Here is a 26,411-nt window from a genome sequence, read left to right as displayed (position 1 = left end):
ACTCTGGCAGCGCAATATGACCCACAGGTTCGTCGAGATGCTGGGATACCGCCCTGTTCACGACAGCCCTACTCTTGCTCTGCCGTCGAGGGACACGGCGCAGAATCTCGCCTATCTTGAAGCTAGATACACTATAGATCTCGACCATACCAGAGTCAGATATTCGACCGAGAAAACACCATTGTTTCAACGCTATCTAATCCGTTGCTTTCCGTTGAGATTGGGACTTTGCTTTCATAATTAAGCGGGACTTTGTGCATAGATTGAGGTTGCAGCTCCACCACGATATTTCAGCTCCGATGCTGCCCCTCCATGATTAACTGATTGGCGATGTGGAACTCGAACAAGCTTATTCTCAAGCTCGGCCAGCAATTCGAATATTATGCGAAAAAGAATTGATGAAAAAAAGGTATCTCTTCTTTGTCTTTTCTTCCTTCCTACTTATCTCGTAAATGGGTTTAATAAAGTCAAGTAGGCTCGGTAGGTCTGAAAAGATGCGGATGAGCTTGGGGTTAGGTAGGTAGGTAGGTAGGTAGGTAAGCTGCGAGTGGAGGCCGAGGCATACGCCACAACTCGTTCCAGTTTCTACAAGATTCTGGTTTCGGGACCAGGCAGTTAAAGGATCAAGAAGATTTAAATATATTTTAGACTCATTCTAGATATTGGTTGTAGTCCGACTCGACAGGCTGCGAGCTGCAATAGACAGTTCTCAACTCTACACCTCTCGAACCGAGCTCAAGACACGATGGACCTAGACAGAAAGCTCACCAAGCTACAGGACCAGGGAGCATGTTGCCTCGGTTAGTGGATCTGCCGAGCCTGTTGAATGCCAGACTCGCTTCCATCACTGTCGCTTCAGCTCAAATGACCAGCGTGCCTTTCGCCACAATTTCATTGCTTCTTTCAACCTTGGCACTCTGACGCTGTACCCACCTGCAGCCAACTCTTATCACCGTGAACCTCAATCTCGATCACTCGGCACCAACCACAAAAAAACAACCCGAGATGAATGCATCGCGAGTCATACAAGCTTGCTTTTCCTGGGTGCTTTGACCTCCCCCGCAATTCGAGCAAGGACGCCAGGCCAGCAGGACACAAGCCCGGGCTGAAGCTCTACTCAGTGCACGCTGGGCTGGCCAGCGGCGGGATCCACTCCCCACACCGCAGATGCGGGGGAGAAAATCCGGGGTGCAGATGCTGTGTTCCTGAAATCCCAGGCACGTCTTTTTTTCGATCTGCGAAGCGATTATTGCCCTTGCCTGTCAGTGTCATGTGTCACGGGGCTTGACAAGTCTGCTTGCTTTTGTTCCATGGTTTGGTATGCATGAGGGTTATGCGAACGGGCGTTCTGGAGCTTTGTGCTGGCAGATGCACCGTCAGCCATCTACCGAACCCACCACTGACTGACCAACACAGCGTTGATCCTGTCCAAAAGGAACCGACATGGGATTCGGCATGTCTAGAAACTCGGACGATGATGACTTGACATTCGTAAGCCTTTTTCCCAAGTCTGAGCCTCAATGCAGACCACCACAATTCATTGTTGTTATCCAATCATCCTCGGTGAAGCTAGTAGCCCACCATCGGTAAGAAACAGCCAGGGTCTAGATTCGCGACCCTCACGATGGATGGAATTGAGGGGGAAAATACACTTCCCACATGCGTTCTAGAATGAGGCTCCCTCTTGTCTCTCCTGATCGTGACTATGACTCGCTTTCTTCTAGACTACCCGCCCTTTGCGATGAGAAGAGACCCAATCGCATCGACCTTGAATGAGGCCCTCCAGATCCATCGAAATCGGTCCTCATTACCCCGAGTCAGGGGACCTGCAAGTCGGTGAATACTGTACAGCTTTACTAGGCTGGACTTTGAGCTTATCGTGTACCGAAATGCAACCTCTGCAGCACGGCGGCAAAACACGGGATGGAGAAATGCATGGCAGCGCCTAGCTATTGGGTCAAGAGCGAAAGGTGCTTGTGAATTGCAACCCCAGATTGAGACTACCGTGCTCCATCGCCTATGTAGATCGTTGCTGTGATAGTGCTTGCGCAGTTCAGTCCTTGACCGCATTCATTCGCCAGCTACACGCAACCCCTCGAATCACGGTCAAGGCGTCCAAGTTCCAATTCCACCCCAACCTCGACACTCGGCAACTCGGACAGGATACGGCATCTCCTCCATCCGTTCGTGCCGTCTAGGCACATTGCCACGTAGAAGCAGCTGTCCTCCAAGGACCAGGCACTCGTCCTCGGCATGTTCGGCGCCATTCTTCCTACGTCCAACATACGAACTCCCAAGCCTTTCGTGTCTGCAAGGGGTCAAAGGCAGCCATTCCTTCACCTCGGGCTTCCGCGATATGCGACCCCGTCCCTCCATGAAACCTCGCTGCAGCCACAGCTGGGCCTTGAACACCTCCCATTGGGCGTCAGGGCCAACACACCTCACGGCGCGGGGAAGCCCTGGGCACAAGCCCACCCCCGCGAGAGCCAAGGAAAACTTATGATGGCCAAGGATTGTTGCATGACAATCTCACAACTGTTATCTCTTTCCTCTCGAGATGTCGATCCCGGGATGCCTGCGCTTTCTTATTCTCTATCGTGTTGTGAACCAAGAAGTAAAAAAAAATGTCTCACAGCGGCTCGGCCTGGACAGAAGAAAGCAAGCAACCCCGTGGGGGTGGGAAGGGCAACCGAGATCTCGAGCTCCCAACCCCCTACGTACCTTGTCTTGAATGAGACGACTTTTTGTGTAATTTGGGGGGAAGCTTACCATCCATTCATCGAGGAATGTGGCTGCTATAGCAGAGGTTTATGCTGTAACTGGCAAGCGACCTGGCGCTTGGCTGAGCGAGCGAGCGGCCGCGAAGTTGCGCACAACGGAGGATGAGCGCAGCTGTGAGCTGGAGATGCGTAAGCTAAACAGCCAGAACCCGACTTTGCGCGAGTTTCAACCATTTCGTTGCTTTTTGGCTCTTTCTTACCGCTTGTTCAGTGACATATTAATCCTGTGCTAATGCCGAGCCAGCCTCTTTGTCTCTGATTAGATCTTGATCTTGGAGAGTGAACACAGCGTGAATGCCATTCCTCCCCGCCAGGTGAGAACCGCCCATCAGCCGCAGAGTCCCTTTCCGTTGCCCAGCCTGGGGCATCATGTTCATTCATCTGCGGGCGCGGCTTTGATCCCCCGTCGTGGCTGTCGGGAAGGGCTGTCGCCGAGTGTCTGGGATGCTGCTACGAAAGCGGAATACCCAGACTAGGTAACCCTTCGTTAAGGGCTCCTAACCGAGGATATTGGTTACCTTGCTTGCTCCGTAGGCTAGGGTTACAACCTCTCCATCACTGCAATGGATTAATCATGCCATCATGGTCAGAATGTGCACCACATCAGTAGGTCACCGTAAGGCTCGGTACACTGAGACAACGCAGGTCATGACACCAGCAGGAGACGTCAAACTTCGAGTGTTACGAAAGCAAACTCACTGCGGGCGCTCTCAAGGCAAACGTGGGTTTATTCGTGCACGAGTATCTCTTGCGCGGAGATGCGAAGCTGTGGCCCGAGTCAAGTCTTTCGTTCTCCGCGTCCCCTAGCTATTGCGGCATGACGAACCTCGTACTCGCAAGTTGTCTTTCCGTGTCATGACAGGTGCCTCATTGGCCATCATATTTTGGCCAGGCGGCTTGGTATAATTTTCCCCTCCAGCAGACTGCAGTTCACATGTTGGTTCCACACGCCCGTAACTCGATACCCTATCCATCAACCAGCCAAGCTTTGGATTAATGACACGTTATCTCCCTTCAACAGAATCTGGCCTAGAGAATAAGTTAGCGAATATCATCCCTGTATCAAGTACTGATCGTACCCAGAGGTCTCCGGGTCTCCTTGTCGTTGGTCTTGGTGATCTGCTTAACCTCGACGGCGTCGTCGATAACCAGGTTCATGAACTCGTCAAAGCCCTAGATACACAGGGTTAGAAAGAGTTGCCATAGAGACGGTGCTGGTTACTAACCCGAATCTTGCCCTCGATGCGAATGGAGAGCTGCTCATAAAGCCAGACGCTGACGGTAGCATGCTGCAACCAGTTAGTACTACGTCGAATTCAGACTAAAGTTCCCAATGCGCAGCTGGGCTTCGAGGACACGACCAAGCTATCCCAAGCATAAGTGTAACGGGCCATATGTCACACCGCGTCCATCCCAAACATCCAACTCGGCTTAACAACCATTCCAGGAGAACGGTGTACCGCCCAACAGATGTATAGCATAGCGGTGAGAATAAACTCAACACATGTGACCATCGACTCAGGATACGCCGCCTGACCACAAGCCATAGCCCAGCTCTAGGCACCCGCATGTTCAAATATCGTCGGTGTGATCGTGCCTCTCGAAGCCAGCCGGCGGTCAAGCGCTCGGGGTAGCGCGAGCGCGCGCAATAGTGATTGGAGTAAAACTCACTGATTGAAGAAGCTTGAAGATGAAGTTACTGCAGCTTGTTAGCATACTGCCTTGCAGGCGACGAAGACGACCTTCGCGTCGCGATGTCGCATGTGGGAAGCTTGAGCCTTACATGGGCAAGAGGAGAACGCGGCGACCGCCGCCACCACCGCGACCAGTCATTGTGAATCGGGGAGCGCAAGAGTTCTTGAATACAGCAGGAGCGTCGCTCGGACCGTAGACTGGGATGAGAGGGCGAGATTTCAAGGTCGTTTTCGATCACCGCGAGTCTGGCGTCGCAAGATCAAAGCGGGAGCTTGAACGCCAGCCCAAAATCTGGGCGGGTCCGGAGAAACTTTCCGCCGACCAGGCTTCAACGGCCCAAAACTCCAGCAGCTTTCGTTACTTTCCATGTTCATTGAGAACTGATGTGAATTGTATTATCTCGCGCCGCAAACTGATTATGTAATTGAATCATTTCTGTCATTTGAGTGCGGAGTGCGGAGCGTGGTGCACTGGCTATTGAGCTCATTGACTTGAACTATCCGCCTCTTCCCAAACAGGATTACGTATAATACAGATCGCTTCAAAAACAGAAACGGTTATGCTACGATAGTACTGTATCAACTTAAAACACGTTCCATTTTGGCATGGAAGAGCCGTGTATTGGCCAGGTGCGACAGGTCAGGGCACATCCTCCAACCCTGCGTTGTCTCCTAGCACCCATCCATTGTTTCATACTTCAAAGAATGAATGTTAGAGAATAGGAGACGAGTGTCCCTCATCTGTTTTATGGACAGGATACTAAATACCTATTAAGGATGAGCGATAGCCATACATGTTTGATGATCCGATGCACACGCCCATCTGTCAAGTTGAAACACTCTCCGTTCTCACACAAACTTGCAGGATTATGTAGAACAAACACTCTCGATGCTTTCCACTACATATAATTATAAAATCCAGCACTATATTTAAAACTTTAAATGATACGTCAGTATGACAGGAGCTTGGGCAAACATTGACGTAGGGTAGGGATTATATCCCTAGTAGAAACGCTCTTTGTCTTGGGATAAAGACAGGTCAAATAATCTAGAACTAGGACTGCGAATAATAAAACATCTTTATCTATTATGAAACTTGGTTTTGACTTCTAGGTGATATGTCAATATGATATAACACTGATTAAACAAAGACATAAGGAACTGCTGAACGTTCAGTCACTAAACCTGTTCATAACAGCTCGCCTTGTAAGTATATAAACATTGGCCGTGACTACTTAAAGGCCTTTATTCTCCTGGCTCTGTGTTTTAATCATGCTCCGTCTTGCAGTATAATAAGCTACCGAAACCACTTATAACCATCTGTCATGGACTCTCTAGGATGCTTCGCTTCTTCTATCTAACCCCCAGAAATCCGCATCGAGATTATCAGAACATATATTGAACCATCTCCCGAGGAATTTCATATCGTCGAACCTGGCGAGTTGCTAGAAAACCACCAATTCCTGCCAAACTATAACAGTCGTAACATACTTGCTCTGTTGCTGACGTCCAGGCAGATGTCCCAGGAGGCAGAGCCTCTTGCTTCAAGCCATATCTTCTCTCGTGCAGATAATTACGGAGTTGGTCTGTTTGTACACGGAAACTTGCATTGGGATCGCCTTGAACACTTGACAGTAATGTCGTTTGAGGGTGACCTTCTAGACTCTGACACGCCATGCTCATGGAGCACGCGTGGCAACGAACAAGACAAGAAGAGATCAAATATGAAGGATCACGATATAAAATGCAACATAAGTCCCACTATAGAAGTTGGGCGCGAAGCATGGCACCCCTGGAAAGCCTGTATCACTTCTATATTAGAAGCACTGTCCGAGGGCTAAAACATCCGGACTATCAGGTTTAAAGGCTTGCGACCACACCAGTGGGCTGAATACCTCTGGTGCCTCTTTAAAGATCATTCATGGACTTATCCTGGAGCGTTCGGCAGACTACACAGGTGGCTGGAGCCCCCTTCTTCCCCTGAGCATCGCGAGCCAGATGCCGCCGATATTTCAGGGTTGTCGGCCGCATTTATCAAAGGCCGAGAAAGAAAATTTGGCTCTCAAGCAGTTTTTCGACATTGTTTTGTGGAATAATGCGGCGCAGGCGACGTAGTAGAAGAGTGTATCCAGGTATTGAAGCCGGAACTGAGCAGGAGAAGCGACATCTTTAGAGACACGTCATATAGGATTAGAACCTAAGTATCCGCAATGAATTTGAATGTACTCAGCCAAGTATAATGTTGCTAAGACCTATAATCAGTTACCGTTGCCATGAAAATGTGTAAAGAGCTGAACAGTTGACCAACCCGCTAATGATCACTGACTACCCTTTTTCTTCACTCCCTTTCCTAATCAGACAATCGTCTTTGTGCCCAATGAGCAGGATGTAAGTGTGACTGCGCCCAGTGTAGAATATTGTATTCAAGGCATCTGTCTCAAGGGCTAACACCCAGCCCCATACTCATAGGCAACCCAACCTAACCCCTGGACAGCAGTGGAGCGGGCATAAATGTGAATGAAGACAAATACTACTTAAGAAGCGAATCATTACTCGACATATCTCAGCATTTTGTCCTTAAACACATCGGTATCACTCCCACGACCGCAACACCTACGCAAACACTCGACACTATGCATCCCCAGACGGACTGCTGCTTCTTCTCCCTCCCCTCCGAGATACGCATCGTCATCCAACGCGAATATCTTAAGCAACACCCCAAAATCAAGGCCACTTATCAGGTCCTTCCGCCTGCTGAGAGGGGCGAGATCCAGTCGTACAGGGGCATTTCGATCGCACCCTCCCTGATGCTCACCTGCGTCAAAATGTACAAGGAGATGCGCCCTATGGCCTTTCAGGATATGATGATCCTATTCCAACCCTCCAAAAAACCGCAGCTCCCCCTCAAGGTGGTTTTACCGCCTCCTCGTCAGTACCTGCAGAGCCTGACGCTCATTGCGGAGGTCTCACAGCGAGAGATGATGGAGCATCAAGAACTCGCTCTTCATTTGCTGGGGAGCCCATCCATGCAGAAGTTCACGATAGAGGGACACAATGGCTTGCAATGGCTCAATGGTCACGACCAGTGCTTCCTCGCCGGACTCCGAAGGCCTCTTGAGCGGCATCTGGGCCAGAGAGTGGTTCGACTCCCTCATAGGGTACGCCCCATGAATCGAGCACGAGGCCCCCCTAGAACCAGCTTTACTTTCGAATGAGGGGACTTTTCGATGTGTATTTTACTCCTATTCTTCTTGATGGACTTGATTAAGTATCCCTTGGGGAGAAGGAGGTGGAGTTTAGGTGCACTTTGAGGCGAGTGAGCCTGGTCCTTTTTGAGCAATCAAGAAGAGCCTCGGTAAGATCTGGGATATTTGGGTACAGGAACCTTCACGTTGTATCAAGCTCTCACAGCGCCCGGAGACAGGCAGACAGAGGGAGAGATGAATCAGGAATCCTGCCAGGGCATGTGAGCTCAATACAAAGCACCTAGAGACCAGCAATGAGACCCAGAAGTGTATAGAGCATAATATCATGTATCCATAAGTATCGTCAATCTACTGAATATACAAAGAGACTGTAGTAGTATATGCCAACTCATGTCCCGCATGAGTCCCGACTTCCCACGCTTCCACATATGTCCAAACCGAGATACCCCCTCACACCCAAGCCACAAGATATCCAACAACGATTACCAAGGCCAATCCAACACCGGGCCTAGGTCTCACAGCACTATTTCCCTCCTGCTTATAAACCTGATCCGTAAACTGCCCGATGACATTCCCCCTCGGCCAGTATTCACAAACAAGATACCAACCCCTCTCACCACACAGCTTCCTCCCACAGCCAACGTCAGTCGTATCCCTCCAGACGAGCTGCGTAAAGTGACCCGTCTTCTTGCTAAACTCTCCCTTGTCAAAGTCGTAATCGTCACGCTCATCACCCCACGCCTCGACGCTCGCCGTCACGTTGAGGTACCCGATGGAGAGGTTCTCGCCGTAGGGACCATCCGAGTGCTCAAACTTGCAGTCGTCGTTGTCGTCGAGGTAGTCGGTCGCAAACTCCTCGAGTGTGCGGTTCCAGGTCAGTGAGCTGGCGTTATGCTGGCCCCTGTAGAAGTTCGTGCTGTTGAGAATGGCTGATGTGAAGGTCTTGTCTGTCTTCCACTCGGGCTCGTTGGAGGGGATGGCGGCCGGGGCAGTGATTGTAACGACCTCGTCTGCGGCGAGGGTGACGCCCAAGAGGGATACGAGGGGTAAGAGAAGTCTCATGATGGCCGGGTGATACAATTGAAGCCGTGCTGGTAGATCTACGACTGGCGATGGTACAACAGGCGTACAAGCAACAAAATCTCAATTCAATCTTCTCACGATTGTCTTTAGCGAAATGCCTTATGCAGGCCAAACAGAGCAGACAGCTCCAACAAGTACACTGCCTCTTTGTTCTGCAGCCTGGTTTTCTGCCATCTTGCCTTGGAATGGGCCAATGACGTATGCCCATCTCGCGCCAATGGGTGGCCTGCACATGGCCGTCCTCGTGAGCTCATGATGAGGGGCAAGGCTGGGCAGAGTCTTGTCTATCAATCTTGATCTCGTTACTGGAAGCTCAATTCAGTCCTCCAAGCAGCAGATACAGACTCGAGGTTGTGGGAGCAGAATATCGATGGACGGTTAATAATAGACGTCAGACAGAGCACAGTCGAACTGGCGGGGTGGTGGGCTTCCTCAATCCCCACCATAGCTCTGGACAGTAGCAGTAGCAGTAGCAATTGGCGCTTAATGCGAGGACTGAGCCGGCCATCGACAGACCAAGTCCATCTACCAATTGCCATTGTTAATCGGGACTTCAGAGACGGATGGTGAGAGTGCTCGCTCGGAGCTAAGGCGACGACCCCCACGAGAGTTGGCGCCCAAGGCCACCCCAACCGTTGTCGCATCTCCAGCCTCATGTGAGAAGACCCCATCGCATATCAGGTCCGATCATGGGTAAGAGGGTATGAGTCACCGGCTGAATTCTCCATTCTAGAAGCCCCGTTGACTTCCTGCTCCACCGGTGCGCGCAAAAACAACGCCTCACTAACGCAGTGCAGCGGATTCGGGTGGTCCTCTCATCACAGCCGAGTTCTAGATCTCGTCTGAATGGCCTTTGCCTGTCGGGTTTGAAACGCGGCAGCTCTGGTATCGGCATGTGTGTGGACGCCGTCATCGGGGACTGAGCGATTATTATCCATTCTCAAGGCAAGGCTCTTGACGCTCATTCAGCGACCGCCGCCCATGTGGATTGCAAATGTCGTGAACCAACTCATCTGGAGGGTCTGTTTCGTCCTGGGTCCAGTGTAAGCGTAAACACGAGGGCTCTGCATCCGCCCGTTTTCTTCGCGCAGCTGCGAATCCCAACAAAGACGCCTCTCGTACGTCAGTCGCATCGCAGATCTTGCCATTCGTCGCCGGTGAGATCAACAGAGACGCCAATTCAGCTCCAAACCTCAGCGGCACTTGTCGCGAGGCGTCGGCTTGCCGTACGATGATTCCCACCGCATTGCGTCTGTTGGTGAACTGTCATGCCACAGCGCCCCATCGTCGCCCCCAATGTTCGTTCGCCAGGAAAAAGAAACGCAACGCACCCACAGGAAGCCCACGCGCGTTGCTGATGATTTGCCGAAACTCGTCAGGACCCTGCTGATCACCTCAGCGTAGATCTCCTGGGCATGACGGCACAGTGTCGCATCTGCCAGTCCTCGCACACTGGACTTTGCCCGAGTCGGACTCTTGAAACCAGGTTTTCGAGGCCCTTTCGCGAGTGCCACTTTGCCACTAACACTCCCGACAATTCAAGAATGATGCTCGAGTTGAGGTTTTTCCAGTGGAGCCTTATCCGCTCAAGAGGAACGAAGGCCCGAAACTCCCTGGTCTAGCTGACTTGACATCCAATGCGCAGGCGCCTGTGAGAGTATGAGCGAATTGGCACTCAGATACACCGCCTCCGACGATTAACCGTTGAATTCACGACAGACAGTTCCATCTCGTGGGCGTTTTTCCCTCGCCACGGTTGGCACACCAAGAGAAGAGACTGCGACCGCCGATTCTACCCATTACGGAACCTTTTCCGCACCCCGGAACGCCTTCAGCTCGAGTTGGTTAGTTGCGCTCTCGTCGTCTTCATCTCACAAAGCCATCGACTTGGCTTGATTGTCGAGGCCTCGACACCCTCATCAACTGACACAATCGTCCTTGTGGCGCAAACGCGTCCGAGTGGTCAGTCTGTAAATAACTCACAGGGACCGTGGTCACAACAGACATTCCTGGTGCGGCTTAAACGGAGCGCCACAGGGCCCGCCGTTCATGGCCAAAGCCAAATGTGCGTGCGTGTGTGAGAGTGTGTGTGCTAGCCCCTGCAGCCTCCCAGACGCGTTGCTTGTCCAAGAAACATCGCATGTTCTCTCTCATGACTTGGTTGTTTCCCATGGCGCACCTGCTTTGAATCAGTCGATGCCCGGGCTCATGCAGGTCCAAGGAGTAGTTGCCTCTTGCGTCCTCGCTCTGGGGCAGCATCAAGCAAAAAGCAAACAACCATCTGTGAAAGGCGTTTAGCTTACCGATACCGCGGCACTCCACGTTAGGGCGCCTAGCGGACGCCCGTTCTAACCTTCCAAGGGTAATTCGAGACACACTCCGATATGATACGGGGAACGAGTCCTGGTGTGGCATTCTGGCCTCCGTTGCGCAGCCATTTATGCCAGTCAAAGGCCTGGGCACAGCGGCAGAGCCCTCGTCTATCCCAAGAGGAACGGCTCGCAGCATCTCGCATGAGATGCTCCAAACTGGCCAATGCTTCAAGGCCGCAACAACTTGCCGGCATTTCCAACCGGCCCTGATTTGAAGTTAGCCAGAAAGGGGGCATCCCAAAAGTGCGACTAACACTAGCTTGGTAGGATCATCACTTGATTACCCGGAGATGGGGGTTTTAGGAGCCTCATCCTCGGCAATAACTAGACTTGGGTAGAATTCTCTCCGTGAGGTCTGGCTGACGCTCCATCAAAAATTTCTTCGGCTGCTGCTGGCACACGCCCAGGCCCGTGATGGAACCGGGACGTCACCACCCCGAGACTCAGACGACGCCGCCAATGAGAAGTTTGCCTGGGCATGCAGCCTGAAGCTTACCATTCATGGCAGTCAAGTTTGTCCGGAATTTCAGGGACGTAAAGTCATCCTCTCGGGGCTCAAGAAGACCGCGGCATCCGAGAGGGCGTAGAGGTGAGCGCTGACCGAGGCGTCGCGCTGGAAGGAGTTAGCTAGTCCTGTGAGAGTCAGCTCCAAAGTCTCCTTGATTCAGAAAGATCAGCCACGGCGTGTCGAGGTCTCATCCCCAGTTCCTGTCAACGGGGCGCCGCAATCAGCAAAATCTGGGGAAGTCAGGGATGGTTGCTGAATGGTGTGTGCGCCGTCAACCCAAGGGCCAGGGGGCCTGCAAAACCAACGACCTTCCCCAGACCGGGGCGGGCCCCGGATTCTGTGCTTTGGTGGGCGAGCGAGTCTGGGGGATGGACTCAGGCCAGGCTCCGCTAGACGGATTTGGGGTAGCCAAAAAAGCACGGTGACTGGGGGGAGTGCGAGTGCCCTCAAGGCCGCCAACAGCAGGCAAGCTCGTACTGTGTGAAGTCGACAGCTGGATGCCAGACCAATGGGCGAGGTCGTGGCTTGTTCCATGGCCAAATGTCCCGACTGGAGTCAAGTCGACAACTGGTGGCGTGCAGGGGTTAGACCAAGCAAAGAGCGCAAGGGAGGGAGGAAAACGTGGAAGAGCAGCGTGCGCAGCCCATTCTGGCTTGTGGATTCACTGGCCAGCCCAGATGTTGGTCTCACACGCATACGCAGTAGGCGCGAGGTGTGGCAGACCCTTTTCGTCCCCAAGATTCGACGAATTCCTAGCATGAGTGCGCAATGCGAGATGGGTTCCGAACAAGAGACATGGCTCAACCGTTGCGACGCGCGGTTACCGACACAAAGCGTTGGAAGAAACCGTCTGTTATGTCAGCAATGCTTGGCTCTCTTGACGCTCGTCATGGTGATTCAATGCTGTTTAAGGACAACCGTGATAACCGAGCGACATCGCTCATTTGGCCTCCTTGGCCCCGAGCGAATGGCATATCCCCAAACCGACAAGCATACCCGACGTGGCTGCATGAGCTTCCAGCTGTGGGCCAAAGTTGCACCTGACCTCTTTTAATCCTAGACTCCCATGGAGATATGCCTCTTTCTGGAGCTGGGATTCTGGGGTTCCATGATTCCGCAGGCAACGGAGGCCTGTGCCTGTCTTCTCTTTCGTTTGAGCTACTGGGACCCAAGACGCGGCCAGCTTGATCTCCAACATGCAATTCGGGGTCAATGCTTGCCATACTAAGGCTGACGGCGAGGCCAATGTACGAACAAGGGAACTTCCGGTAGCAGCGGATTGGAGAACTTTTGGAGAAATTGCTCGGGGAGCTTAACCCCTAGTCCGATGCCGGGCATCCTTGAATCAGCCTCAGCAGGTCAGAAGAGAGCAAGGGCGGCATGCTGGTGTCGAGCTTCCTTTTCTCGAGCTCCGTCTCCCTGATCGTCCCCAGATGCACAGACGCACCGCTTCCCTGTCATGAATGCATGGGGGATTGCCTGCTCCCCGTTCGTCAGATATGGACTCTTGGCTCATCTGTAGGATGGTGGAGAATAACCCACTGGCAGCTACCTGATGTCGCCTCGAAGATGTTGCCCCGTATCCAGCGGGAGGCATCAAGTTGAGACTCCCTCGAAGAGAGGCATTGGCTCTGGAACGCCAGCCATGATTTGTCGCAGCGCATGTGGGACGGGAAACTCTGTGGTATCCACTGTGACGAGGGCATCGAAGCATCAGGCTGCATTCGTGCAGATTGGGGATCCAGGATCATGTCCCACCGGTGATGCTTGGCACATCTCGGGGGCTGTGCAGCGGATAGCCAGGGCCCAGGGGCAAGGATCACTCTGCTAGCCGTGATTACGAGGATGCGAGTTGGAGAAGCTAGGAGTATCGATAGCGTGGATGACGTCTAATTCTCTTATCATGAAGAGTTCGGGAAGCTCCCTTGAACGCGGCGACATCGTGCTCAAGTGCTTACGGCGCCGAGCCGCAGGTTGACAGGCCTGCTGCGTCTGATTCAGTATGCAAAGGTAGGCATAGGCAGGGCAGCAGTTTCAAGATGCCGCCTCCTTGTCCGGATATCAAAGTCTTGACACAAGGAAATTCGAGACTTTGTACGGCTCACTGCATATGTAGCTGTAGGTTCCAATGATAGCTGCTTATCTCGAACATGGGCGCGGACATACATGTCCCCGAAGCCGCATCTCGAGGCAGGACGCACGTCCAAGTTGGCCGTGTTCCTGGATCCTCGGTGAAGCAGCCGGTCAATTGGAGCAGAGCATCAAATGAGCGCCATGCAGGCGGGCATGCGATTCATCTAGCGCCTGGGGACGAGGTGCCATATCGTTGGACGCAGCGGCCGCACATTCCTTGTGGTCGGCGTGGCGAGGAGGTCCTGTGACTGCAGCAGCGACATGGCTCGTGGTGTGTTGGACAGGGATCAGGGCCTCTGCCGTTGAAACCCCATTCGTGCTCGCATGAAAGCCATGTTGGCCGAGCCGTCTCAGGGCACTTGACGGAGCGCCGGTGTCTCTCGGCCGCGGCGGGCTTCGGTGCTCATCATTTCGCCCATCTGCCAGCCAATCTAGCGGTGAGCGTCGCTTACAGACAATACTTGCGATAGTCTGAGACCGAGTCGAGCGTCCGTCGACGGCAAGCGGGTGGGCGATTGAAAGTGATCGCGGCGCTCGGAGCAGGCGCTAAGAAGTAAGATCGAATCAAGCGTGTAGCCTCATCCCCCAGGATGGTCGACGGTCGGTCGCAACGACGTGGGACCTAGAAGCGTCGACGCTTGAAGGTTGGTTGCCACCCTAGCAAGCAATCCCCCGGGCACAAGGCGTTGCGATTCGTCGCTGGCGTGTCGAGCCAAGACCTGGGTCCCTTTGGCTTGCGTGCAGGTGGATCGCGGCGGTTTACCCGTCGCAGCATCTGGTCTGGTCGGCGGTGCATTTCCTCGACATTCGATGGCGGGATGACATGGGATGGGATGGGATGGGATGGATGGTCCCCCGGCAGTTTTCAAGAGGAAACAAGTGTGCGTCGTAGCCTCGATTCGCTGCAGAGCCATGGCTGAGACCCGGCGGGACTCTGTGAGCCTGTGTGACACAACAACGTGCGGCCTCACGCTCGCCCGGGCTAACGAGACATCACGGAGACGGAGGACAGTGGGGACCCAAGGGCCGGCGCACGGTCCCTGTCTAAAATCCGACCATGGACCACTCCATTCATGGAGTCCGGTCACTAAATCTGGGGCCACTGACAAGTCTGGAACCGCGTGGCTCGTGGTATTATTAATACTTTAGAGTGTAGGGGACGTCAAGGGCGATCCTGCGACTTTGAGGCCTTTGAAACGCATCAGACGGTGGGTTTCGGGGGTTGGTGTTATGCAGCTGTACAGCGTCACTTTGCCCTCGCTGGTCAAGCTCCCATCACCTTGAAGCCAAGCTCAAGGCTGGGTGGCATATGTCATTTGACTGATGAGCCGGTTCAGCCTCAATTCTTGAGTCCATCCAGAACATTTGCCACCTCTTAGCGAATTTCTCAACAGGCTTCCATGGGTTCCATGGAAGATGGAAGGGAATAATTTTGGGCGTCTCACCCGGAGATAGGGCTTGCTAGCACGCGCGTACTGTGAACCCTCGCTCTGAGTCTGAGCTTACAGCAAACTATCGACGAGGGTATATTTCCCTCGCCCCAGAAAGAGCTCTTTCACGAGGCTGTTGGTTTGATCCATGTTTGCACGAGAATGCCTCGTCTAAGCCGACTAGAACCAACAATCTCGTCACAGACAATGGTCGTCGTCCTCGGCCGTGTTGGGTTGGCTGGGCCGTGAGCAATGATAGGCCTCGCACAGTGACAAGCCCAAGACGAGGACTCACGCTAACGTGAAGAGTAGGGGACCCGCTCAGTACGACGACAGTTTGGGCAATCAGCTGGCGGCCTACGAGCAGCCTCCCCTGCAAAGCATCAATCGGCCGCAACAAAGGCATTGATCGACTGATCGCGGCCAAATACCTGATGCTATTTTGTCGTAAATCAGTCCAGGGCATCGTTCGGGTGAGCAAGATCAAACAGGATCGGGTATCAAGTAGAAAAAGGCGCATGGTCATGGTCATGGGTTAAGCCGCCATAGTCTGGACTGACTGCCTTACTCGGGAAGCTCTAGGGTTCAAGCAGCCAAGAACCAAATGAGCAGAGCCTCTGACCATTCATTCCGTCGTCTCAGCATCGAGAAAACAGACTATTGCTCTGGCAAGCGTCACGAACTGGAGCCTCTCAAAGACGCCATGCCATCATCCTCAGACACACAAAAGTGCATGTGGAATAATTGCCGCAAAAAGCCCCAGACAGCCAGGGCAAGTCAGCCCAGGGCATCACTCGCTACAACTACGGGGTCGAATCCACGACCTGTCCTGTCCACTGTCTCAACAAACAAAACGGCGGGCGCTTGGGCATGGAGAAACAGGCAGCTGCACGTCATTCTGTCGCGTCTCGTCATTGAGTTACAGGAAATGAATAATAATAACACCAGCAAAGCTCCATATCTGAGGCTTGTTGCGTGTCCTTGACACAGGCTTGTGGGCACCGACGGGCATCTATGTCCTAGAAGCTGGCCATCCAGAGTTCCCAATCGGGAGCTCTGCAGGCCGACCAGCGACTAGCTGTCGGGCCAATCCTACGTTGGTGTTTCCAAGCCCAGTCCATCTTGTTCCAGCGAGATTAAGCGCCAGGATACGACAGCTGCGTGAGCCTGAGAGAAAAGAGCAAGAAAGCGTCCGGAAACGGTCTTGGAGTTGTTTCGCGGTATCGTATCTCTGGCATCTGGGCCGTGCCCGAACCAGGGCGTGACGAGTGAGCGTCCGCTAACAGCGACGGATCAAAGCCCGAGCTACCGGCGCTGAACCTCGGCCTCTCGTATCATTAACTTTAGATGAAGCTCAAGTTGTCGGGCACGAGGGGGGAGCCATTGTTAGCCTCTGCCAGAAACATTCAAAGTTGCATAGATGGCCTCTTATGCATCCGGCACTCTTCCATCGTCATTCATCATTCGAACATCTGTCGTCTTGAACGCCGAGTTTTGGGTTAATTTTTTTTCGGTGGCCGTCTGCGGCGTACAGTGCACATTCAAACAGTCCAGTCCGGCGCAGCCATCCCGAGCTCGACGGCCTACCTATTCTCGGTGCAGAGCGCCAAATGCCGTGGCAAAAGAGGTTGCGCGGCGAAGCAACGGCGGGTGTGAACATCCAATGGGCTTACAGACAAGATGCATACGACGCAAGCACAAGCAGAGCTTGAGTCTATGGAATAGTGACATTGTGTTACGGCACTTGGTTTTGCTTTCAACTCTGAATATGATCCGTGATAGCCTTTGAGAGGACCCTGCAATCTGACATCCAATTCATCCATGGCTAAACCCCCCTGTAAATCACCCAGCCGGGGTCAGTTGGACCATGGCCGTGCCTCGGGAAGTACCAGATGCGCGCCCGCCGCGCTAAGTACCCTGAGCGGACTTGTGCTGCCTGCCGTACCCTGTTCTTGCCCTGGCTGGCCCTGGAGGTACTTGAGATAGGACCTCCGAAACAAGTACCTGGGAAGGGCCGGATCAGAAGCAGGGCAGAACAGGCTCGCCACGGTTTAGAGAATGGATACTCGAAGATAGCTGATCACGATCACTCTCACGGCAAAATCATGCCAAGAAATGGAAAAGATGGGGAAAAGATAAAAAATCTATATGGTGAAAGACCATGTGTTTAATAAAGGTTTTCAAATATGATCAAGCGGTATATTGGGTCGCATTCGGAGCCAGAGGAAAATAGCGGCCGGCTGGGTGAATTCTTTCAGTCCATCCATGGCTTGCTAGTCCATCCCACCACCATGAAGCCTGACGCACGAAGGGTCAAGCAGCAAGTAACGTTGTACCTCTAGCCACTCAAAATCCGTACCTTCTCTGAGCCTCAATGAGCAAAAATGCCTGACAGGGTGCAAGCAAGCAAACCGATGACGACACTGAGAAGTGACAGAGTTGAGGACAACAACCGCAGCCTTCCTCATCGACGGCCTTGCAGCACCAACTAGCAACCCAATCCAGGGCCTGGGCTGCAAGTGCAAGCAAGCCCAAGCAAGAGCAGGGAACCTAACCTAGCCTACCTAGCCAGCCCGGGGGTAGATGGATGCTCTACGGGTGCTGCGCTGCTGGCGGGCGAGGGTACCAAACTCGGAGCGAACCACGGGAACTTGATGCGCCCCAGCCCAGGGAAAGGAAAGGAAACGGCAGCTGGGGCCACGCCCCCCAACGCTGGTTGGAAGTCCTCTGGTGCCCCACAGTGTCTCGCACAGTGCCCCTGCTTCCTTCCCTGGACCCTTTTCGGCGCCAACCTTCCCCTTCCCACTGCCACTGCCTCACTCTCGCTCACCCTCTCTCTCTTCTTTCCTCCTTCCCCAAGCAGCTCCTGCTTCGCTGGCGTGTTCTCGACGACGACTTGAATTGCTTCACTTCACTCTGCTACTTGTGTGTGCGCATACTGAAGAGCATGCTCTTGTCGGCCACAGAACACGCCTCTATCCCATTCATGTTTTGATTATCGACATCTTCCCTCTTATCTCTACCTCCCCCGCCAAAACAATCGACCCGCGCCCGCCGCCCGCCAGACCTCCCCGCCATCCTATCGCGCTCCTCGGTCGCTCAATCTCCCGCCCCACGACGAAACTGCCTGTCTGCCACCCAACAGCAGCACAGCAGAGCGCTTTTCAACCTCGACGCTTCGTCCTCGACCTTGAACTCGACGGCTTGCCATGGTAATCAACGATTCTGGCGTTAGAGTCTCGCGTCCTACCCTCACCATGTCCAATTCCGCCGCCCCGTCCGCCGCCGCCGCGGGCACTGCGCCCTCCACCACCGACGACTCTGGTGAGCAATCCCGCCTTTGCTGGCACTGCCCCTCATGTTCCTGAGCATCGACCCGCACGCACCGCCCGCCGATACTGCCCCGATTCTGCATGCTGACCCTGCCAGCGTCGACCATCACAGTCAACACAAAGGCGCCTGCCAATTTCCCTCCTCCAAAGACGGACAAGCCTCGTCCGCACGTCTGCGGAACCTGCCAGCGCTCGTTTGCCAGATTGGAACATCTGAAGCGACACGAGCGCTCCCACACAAAGGAGAAGCCCTTCGAGTGCCCCGAGTGCGCTCGATGCTTTGCCCGCCGTGACCTGCTGCTGCGTCACCAGCAGAAGCTGCACCAGACCTCGACCCCGTCCTCCCGTCCTCGCAATCGCCGCGAGTCCACCACCGGCGTCGCTCCTGGCCAGAGCCGCGCCCGCAAGAACAGCGTCGCAGGCCCCAATCCCACCGCCCCCAATGCCGCGGCCAACTCGATGCGGCCTCGTGCCAACACCATCAGCCATGTCGATGGAACTGCCATGCAGATGATGGCAGCCGCCAATGCCTCGGTCGCCCGCGGCGTTCCTCTCACCCACACGCACAGCAGACATCCCAGTCTCGCGGGCTTGCCAATTCACAACATGGACCACCTCTTTGGTGGCATGTCGGCAGCCATGGGCCAGCGCACCATGCAGCCGGGCATTCCCAAGCTTGAGACGGGAGCCCTCGGTAACCTCGATTTTGTTAACGGTCTCAGGACGGCGCCCCCGATGTCCGCCTACAGCGCCGAATTCGACTTTGACCGCCTGCTCTTTGGTGGCACGGGCACCACAATAAACCCGAACGCTCTGCACTACAGCGAGTCGCCGCAGTCGATGGTCTTGGAACAGGCCTCGCCTTTCGGGCAGCCCATGGGCGAGATGCCCACGAGTCAAACTCTGGACGATAATTTTGACTGGTTGACTGGTTTCGAACATCAGATGTCTTTTAACACAAACGAGAACGTGGTTGACGGATCTAGTCCGTCCGCGATCAGCACGACGAGTCAGAGCGGGATTAGCGATGTGATGTTGGATGGGTCGAATCACCCGGCGCCGGCTGGGACAAGTACCATGTGGCAACCCTCCGTGATGGGACCTCCACAGATGCCGAACCCTTTTGCGATGGATCTTAATGGGTCAGTCTTCCCGGATCTCCTGAATGGGGCCCCGTTATCACCTCAGCCAGCTACTCAAAAGATCAATGACCCTTACTTCTCTACGCCTCCACCCTCGCTGAGCTCGTTGAGCCCATCTGTCGTATCGGGGCTCAACACGCAGAACATTAACCAGACCTTTGGCTTCAACGCGGGCCCGGAGACGCCTTCATCTCTTCATGGTGGCAACAACGGTGCCTCGCCAGTGACCACCATCACAGATGCCACCCGGAATGCCATCGTGAACATCCTGTCCCAGTGCCTGCCCTTTGGTGGTCGTAAATATTCCTTTACTTCTCAGGGCTCACCTCAGTCGCCACTCTCCCAGTCTGCCGGTACTGCCGCCACCCCTCAAGCAGCCAGTTTGCCCAGTACCCAGGACCTCCAGCGATACGTTGGTGCTTATCTTGCCTATTTCCACCCCCATCTGCCTTTTCTGCACGTTCCAACCTTGTCCTTCGACATGCCCGTTTCCACAAATAGTCGCCCCGGTGTAGGTGGTAGTGGTTGTTTGATCCTGTCTATGGCGGCCATCGGTGCACTGTACGAGATGGAGCCTGCCCAGTCCAAAGACCTGTTTGAGATGGCCAAGAAGATGATCTTCTATTATCTGGAGGAGCGTCGAAAGGCCGACGTGCGAAAAGCAGATATCCGACGCAGCACGGCAGCTAACCAGGGCAACGACGGTGCAGTTCACACGCCGGTGTGGCTTGTTCAGGCGATGCTTCTGAACGTGGTCTATGGCCACAACTGCGGCGACAAGACTGCGAGCGACATCGCCTCGACACACTGTACGGCGCTTGTCAGTCTGGCTCAGGCCGCCAATCTCCTTCAGCCGGATCACGCGAGTGGCCCAGATAGTCAGGACGTGCAGATGGCTGAAGACGGAAGCTGGAACATGAAGGCCGAGTCGGACCAGGCCGAGTGGCTTCGTTGGAAGTCCGGCGAAGAGCGCAAGCGAACCCTGTATGCCGTGTTTATCCTCTCGAGCCTCTTGGTTTCCGCCTACAACCACACTCCGGCATTGACAAACTCGGAAATCTTCCTGGATCTCCCATGCGACGAAGAGTTCTTTGCAGCCGAGTCGAGCGCCGCGTTCATTGCCAGAGGTGGAGCAGAAGCAGCAAACCACAACCGCATGAGCTTCCACGAGGCCTTGGGTGAGCTCCTACGCACCAATGAGCGGCAGCAGGCGCAAATGCCTCTCAATGGACAGCAGCCATTTGAGTCTGCAATGGAGAGGAGAGAGCTCCCGGCGACAGATCTCAGGCCCAGCACGTTTGGCTGCCTGGTTCTCATCAACGCGCTTCACAACTACATCTGGGAAACAAGGCAGAGGCATCACAACAAGATTTGGACGAACGAAGAGACGGAAAAGATGCATCGCCACATTGAGCCCGCGCTCAAGGCATGGCAAGCAGCCTGGTCGAGCAACCCTCATAACAGTGTTGAGCGACCGAATCCATTTGGAATGGGACCGCTCTCGGCCGATGCCATTCCACTGCTTGACCTTGCCTACATTCGGCTGTTTGTCAATCTTTCACGATCAAAGGAAAAGTTTTGGCAGCGGGATTGGGACGGCATGGCTGAAGAGCTCTCTCGTGGTAATGAGATCATCCAACATGCTGAACACTCACCCATCTCAAACTCTGAATCCGCCAGCACCGAGCCGTCCGACAACTCAATGCAGGGCTCGGTATTCGCCGAAACTCCAGCGACCCGAACATCATCGATGGATCTTTCAAACAGCCAGTTTTCCTCTGTTCAGTCTGGCTCAGCTGGCATGACCAACCGTTCCACATCTCGACGTGAGAAGCACCTCCGCAAGGCAGCCTTTTATGCCGCAGATTCACTGGCCATGTCGGATAAGCTCGGTGTTACGTTCGCCGACTTTACGAGCCGTGAGCTCCCTCTCCAGTCGGCCCTGTGCGCGTTTGATTGTGCCCAGGTGCTTGCTGAATGGATTGCCACGTTGCAGGATCGTGTCGGCCGCTACCTCGGGATTCTTGGTCAGGATCAGGTGAACCTTGGGCAGGTTCCTGCAATCATGCTCCTGGAAGAGGAGGATGTCAAGCTCCTCGACAAGGTGCGAGAAGTCCTGGATTCGGCCGAGATGAAGATGCGCCTGGAGCTTGCCAACGGCGTCAATGGACAGGAAGCCAATCTGAACCTGGACGGACATAACGGGTACGCTGCCAAGCTCCTCCGCATCACTGCTCTGATGCTGGACAAGGCAGCAGTCTGGCCGGTGACACGGCTCAAGGCCCGATGCCTGGAAGCGCACGCGAACCACATGCGAGCTCGCGCCGAGAGGTCTGTGATGCCTCAGAATGAAGGGCGGGCCAACTAAAGGTGGATGTGCTGGGCGCATCACACTGTGGTTTGCTATGCGGACCTGATTTCAACGTTTGTTTCACGAAAGCCGGTTTGTCCAAGATTTATATGACATTCTTTGGTTGCGATATTACGACGTCGACACCGACTTGATGCGTTCCAAGCCGATTTGAGCGCTATATACAAAAGTCCGTGGTTCTTTGCGATTGTTTATATTCTGATGGATGTATAAGTTTGCACATTTGGCTTGTTTTTTGTGTGTTTGGCGCCGGGGTGTTGGAGGGTCAACATTTGTCGATATTATACGGTTCAAGCGCATGAAGCAGCTTGCTACTCGAAGGGTTACGTTACGTTTGAGCTATACTGTCTCACGATTTCAGGAATAAGCACCGGCGATGTGCTGTATCACTGGCAGACGTTATATGGGTTGATGCCATGGAACGACTCGGACTGCTCATGTCACCAACAGACGAAATCCTCAACTTGGATTCGATTTTCAAACAAATGAGGTGCCGTTCGAGCACGAGTCGAAGGAGCGCGGTATACGACATAAGAGTGGTTTCGAACTGGTTGTTTGAGAAAACGGGTTGGCCGTCACCACCGACTTGTTGATATTTGACATGCATGTCGGGAATGTACAAATATTCGGTCTTTCCCTTGTGTATGTATGTATGTATGTATTTAGTATCTGGCCTCGATTTGATGGCCTAGGATTTAGAACTGCAATGACTGGACGGTGTATGCGCGTTCATTACGAATCACCAACTGGTGCAAAGATTGTTGTCGTGATGGATGTTTCCTCCCTCCCATCTTCCAACGATGGCCAACATGATCAAATCACCGCTTCCCATGGTCCAACTGCCCTGAAAGTCGTCAATGCGTTTGCTTCAAATATTCCCACATGACTGGTTTCAACTTGTTTGTGTCAGTTTTGCTGCCTGGTAGGCAGAATATGAAACTGCCTTGCGTGATGGTTGGTCCATATTAGCGTGCCATCAGTCAACTACAAAATAACGCTCACTCTCACTCTGCTCTCTCACCTCAAAATCTCAACAGGCGTCACACACACAAACAATGACAGACCAAAGCCTATCAGAAAGAAGTCCTCCCGAGTTCAAATTCACCTTTGACGAGTCCGTCTCGGAGTGGAACATCAACCACCGCGAATGGCTCAAGATCAACGAAAAGACGTGGGACTCGCTCGCCACGGGCGCCCTCGTCTTTGACGCCCAGGACCGCATCCTCCTCCTCCAACGCGCCCCGAACGACAGCATGCCCAACAGGTGGGAGATCCCCGGCGGCGCCTGTGACGACGAAGACCCGACGGTGCTATACGGTTGCGCCCGGGAGCTCTGGGAAGAAGCGGGCCTCGAGCTCCGACACGTCAGCCGCGTTGTGCCCGACGGCTTCGGGGGCAAGCCCGGAGCCGTTTTCACGAACCGCACGGGCAGACGCTTCTTTTGCAAGTTTTCCTTCATTGTGGATGTTGCAGAGTACAGCGAGGTCAAGCTGGACCCGAATGAGCATCAGGATTTCGTGTGGGCGACGGAGGAGGAGGTGGAGAGGCAGGCTATTGGGGATAGGGAGATTCCTTTGACGAATTCTTTGATGACAAACTTGATATCCAAGGCATTTGACATGAGAAAGGCCGATAAGGAGGATGGTGAAAAGGCTTAGAGGGAGGTTCATTCAGGTATGGGGAACCCGGATCATCAAGAAGTGATGTGCTCATGTTTATCACTAGAGGCAATACTTTCATCATCATTAGAGGCCATTTCAGATCATTATCGATTTATTATTTCATGTTACCTACTCCATCAGATAGATTACATTGTCAGCAATTTCATGTTTCCTGTGTTTCCACCGCTATCGCCATCCGAAACGCATTATCCCTAGATAGAACCAAGACCAGGGCACCAAAGACTTTTCCTTTTTCCCAAGTTCCCCAAACAAAGTCATTCTTGTCGTCGATATTCATGGTATCCTCCGTAACTGAAACTTTTATAATCCCTGAAGAAAAAAAAAAGAAAAAAAAAAACGCCAACACGCATATTAAACATTAAAGCTTGGTTAGATCTTGGTCTTGGGCGACAGCCACTCCCCGATGAGGAGGGCTCGCGCGGCGAAATAGCAAGCTCCTCCGACGAAAACAATGGCCATAAGGAGACCTGCCAGGGCTTGGGCGCCCATGTTGTCGAGCATGCTACCGCTGGTAGGAAGGGCGATGAGGAGGGCGAAACTGATGACGCAGTTCATTGTGCCTGTTAGATGGTTAGTTGACATATATCACAAGAGGCGGCTCATACCGTAATATCTCCCATAATCTTTAGTCTCGCATGTCTTGCCCATGCAAACTACTTTCTGTTAGCTTATCCTATTTGCAAATCACCGCTGAAAACTCACCTGGAGTAATAGATAAAAAGGAGCCAGATCCAAACCCCCAAAGTGCACTAAATATATACAGCACAGGAGCCGAGGTGGTACCAAAGGGAACAAACATGACGCCCATGAACAGAATAGTAAAGGCCATCGAGATGAGTAGCACATTGAAATGCCCGATCCGGTCACCGATGAGTCCCGGGATGATACGACCAAACGTCGACGTGGAACCGATAATAGCCAAAAGAGTGTAACCATCCTCTGGTGTGAAGCCCGCCCGGGTAGAAATAGACGGCAGGAGACCAGCAATACTAAAAATGGCAAACTCGAGCATGAAGAGTCCAGCTGTTACGAAGGAAAAGGCGGGTGATTTGAAGGCTGCCAGGTTGAGGGCGGAGCTCTTGGGCCTCGGTTGACCATCGGAAGTAATCCCGTGTAGTCTGTTGAATGGGATAAAGCAGAGCATGGCGGGAATGAGAAGGCCAGCAGAGATGAAGGCCATGATACGCATCGACCACTTCCATCCGATGCCTGGGAACGTGTACCGGAAGATAATGGGGAAGATGACGGAGCCGACGGACGAGCCTGCGAGGGCAATGCCCATAGCCAGGCCTCGTCGACGGATGAATAGCTTTCCAACGATGGCTACAGCAACCACCATTGTCATGGCAGCACCAATGCTTCCAAACACACCGAGACACAGCATAAACTGCCAGTAGGTCTTGCACTCGGCCATGAAGATGAAGATGGCGACATATAGAAGCGCCCCGACTGGACCGATAATGTTTGGGCCGTGAACGTCGAATAGGGGGCCGACCTGCAGGTTGAAGACCAGGGATAGGAACAGAAACATGCCACTGATCCATCCTACTTCACCCTCGGAGTAGTCCTTGAGCTGGTTGAGACTGAGGTACGACTGAACGGTTCCAAGGGACTGCATGAAGCCTATAAAGCGTCAGTGACTGTTTCAACAGTCCGAGCATCGACACGAGGCATACCAAAAGTTGGAGTTAGACACAGGAACGATCCCAGAACACATACCCACGCACTCATCTTGGATTCAACATCCCCGCCGGACGACTGAGCCACCGATCTCGTCTCGGGATCACCATTCACGTTGGACATTGTAACGACGATGGGTTCAAGGCCGATGGCAAAGGCTCCGTCGGGGATATCCCGAGAGGGAGCCTCTTGGGCGGGATTCTCCTCATCTGGTGTTCGAACAGTCATATTGAAAAGCCTATGACGAGTCTTTACTACTCGAATTCGAAAACAGCCTCTTGACACTTTTTTGAAGACGAGCAAACAGAGTTGCGAGCCCCCTCCTCGGAGTATATAACCATCGGGAGTGGGGCCGGGGGTGGAGGCGATAAAGTCTTTTTTTTATTCAAGAATGACAAGAATCAGTAACTATTACCATTCAGGAAGGCTACATGAGAACGATATCCGGTCATGGGAGGCTCTAGCCCTTTTCTCTTCCCCGCGTGTGCACGCCCTACAGACGACATAGGGTGCGGACCGGTGTCGGGACCGGAGCCGGAGAGAGGGCTTGCATCCTTCTTTGCAACCAACTGACGTACGGTAAAGAACAACAAGGTGTGATGGACTAGAGCTGGCTGGTTAGCATAAGCGAAGGAGGGAGGGGCCCTACCGGCTCGGCACGCGCGATAGGGTCTCGGCCACCAGAAGTCAAAAGGCCGATCCAATGATTGTTGTCTGGAACTCTCGTGGCGTTGCGTGATCGGAATTTGAGTCATGGGGAGGAAAAACCTACCTTGTTGTTTATTGGCGGTCTGGGGATGGATATAGGGCTAACGACATGTCAACTGCTAGGATCGAGATCCATTGGAGGGGACCAGGGCAAGTGGTCCAAGAAAAAAATGGCATACTATAGGCAGGCAAGGAGAATTTTGCCGGGTTATAGGGACACAATTTAGAGTAAAATAAATAAATAAAAATATAAAATGAATAAATTATACTCTAAAGTCTATATATGATCT

The 26,411-nt window shown here is 53.3% G+C and overlaps 6 protein-coding genes across 6 annotated transcripts; 3 read left to right on the top strand and 3 right to left on the bottom strand.

Moving 5' to 3' along the window:
• Nucleotides 1–3,753: 3,753 nt before the first annotated feature.
• On the bottom strand, nucleotides 3,754–4,613 carry NCS54_00828000 (Small nuclear ribonucleoprotein E; the record flags this gene model as incomplete). The annotated part of the gene is made up of 4 exons (XM_053153674.1): nucleotides 3,754–3,809; nucleotides 3,860–3,953; nucleotides 4,007–4,085; nucleotides 4,564–4,613. The coding sequence occupies 4 exons, from the start codon at nucleotides 4,611–4,613 to the stop codon at nucleotides 3,754–3,756; spliced, it is 279 nt and encodes a 92-aa protein (XP_053009649.1).
• A 2,494-nt stretch (nucleotides 4,614–7,107) lies between these two features.
• Nucleotides 7,108–7,689, top strand: NCS54_00827900 (Hypothetical protein; the record flags this gene model as incomplete). Its single annotated transcript, XM_053153673.1, has 1 exon — nucleotides 7,108–7,689. The coding sequence occupies one exon, from the start codon at nucleotides 7,108–7,110 to the stop codon at nucleotides 7,687–7,689; it is 582 nt and encodes a 193-aa protein (XP_053009648.1).
• Nucleotides 7,690–8,130: 441 nt separating this feature from the next.
• Nucleotides 8,131–8,742, bottom strand: NCS54_00827800 (SCP domain-containing protein; the record flags this gene model as incomplete). Its single annotated transcript, XM_053153672.1, has 1 exon — nucleotides 8,131–8,742. One exon carries the CDS (start codon nucleotides 8,740–8,742, stop codon nucleotides 8,131–8,133), a length of 612 nt encoding a protein of 203 aa, XP_053009647.1.
• Nucleotides 8,743–18,415: 9,673 nt separating this feature from the next.
• Nucleotides 18,416–22,048, top strand: NCS54_00827700 (Hypothetical protein; the record flags this gene model as incomplete). Its single annotated transcript, XM_053153671.1, has 2 exons — nucleotides 18,416–18,530; nucleotides 18,636–22,048. The coding sequence occupies 2 exons, from the start codon at nucleotides 18,416–18,418 to the stop codon at nucleotides 22,046–22,048; spliced, it is 3,528 nt and encodes a 1,175-aa protein (XP_053009646.1).
• A 1,058-nt stretch (nucleotides 22,049–23,106) lies between these two features.
• NCS54_00827600 (Nudix hydrolase domain-containing protein) lies at nucleotides 23,107–23,709 on the top strand (the record flags this gene model as incomplete). The annotated part of the gene is made up of 1 exon (XM_053153670.1): nucleotides 23,107–23,709. The coding sequence occupies one exon, from the start codon at nucleotides 23,107–23,109 to the stop codon at nucleotides 23,707–23,709; it is 603 nt and encodes a 200-aa protein (XP_053009645.1).
• A 393-nt stretch (nucleotides 23,710–24,102) lies between these two features.
• On the bottom strand, nucleotides 24,103–25,641 carry NCS54_00827500 (MFS domain-containing protein; the record flags this gene model as incomplete). Its single annotated transcript, XM_053153669.1, has 4 exons — nucleotides 24,103–24,293; nucleotides 24,339–24,386; nucleotides 24,436–25,356; nucleotides 25,410–25,641. The coding sequence occupies 4 exons, from the start codon at nucleotides 25,639–25,641 to the stop codon at nucleotides 24,103–24,105; spliced, it is 1,392 nt and encodes a 463-aa protein (XP_053009644.1).
• Between the last annotated feature and the right edge of the window lie 770 nt (nucleotides 25,642–26,411).

Source organism: Fusarium falciforme, chromosome 6, assembly GCF_026873545.1.
Source record: "Fusarium falciforme chromosome 6, complete sequence".
Lineage (NCBI taxonomy): Eukaryota > Fungi > Ascomycota > Sordariomycetes > Hypocreales > Nectriaceae > Fusarium > Fusarium falciforme.
The sequence above is the reverse complement of the archived record's forward strand: the minus strand, read 5'-3'. Positions and strand labels throughout refer to the sequence as shown.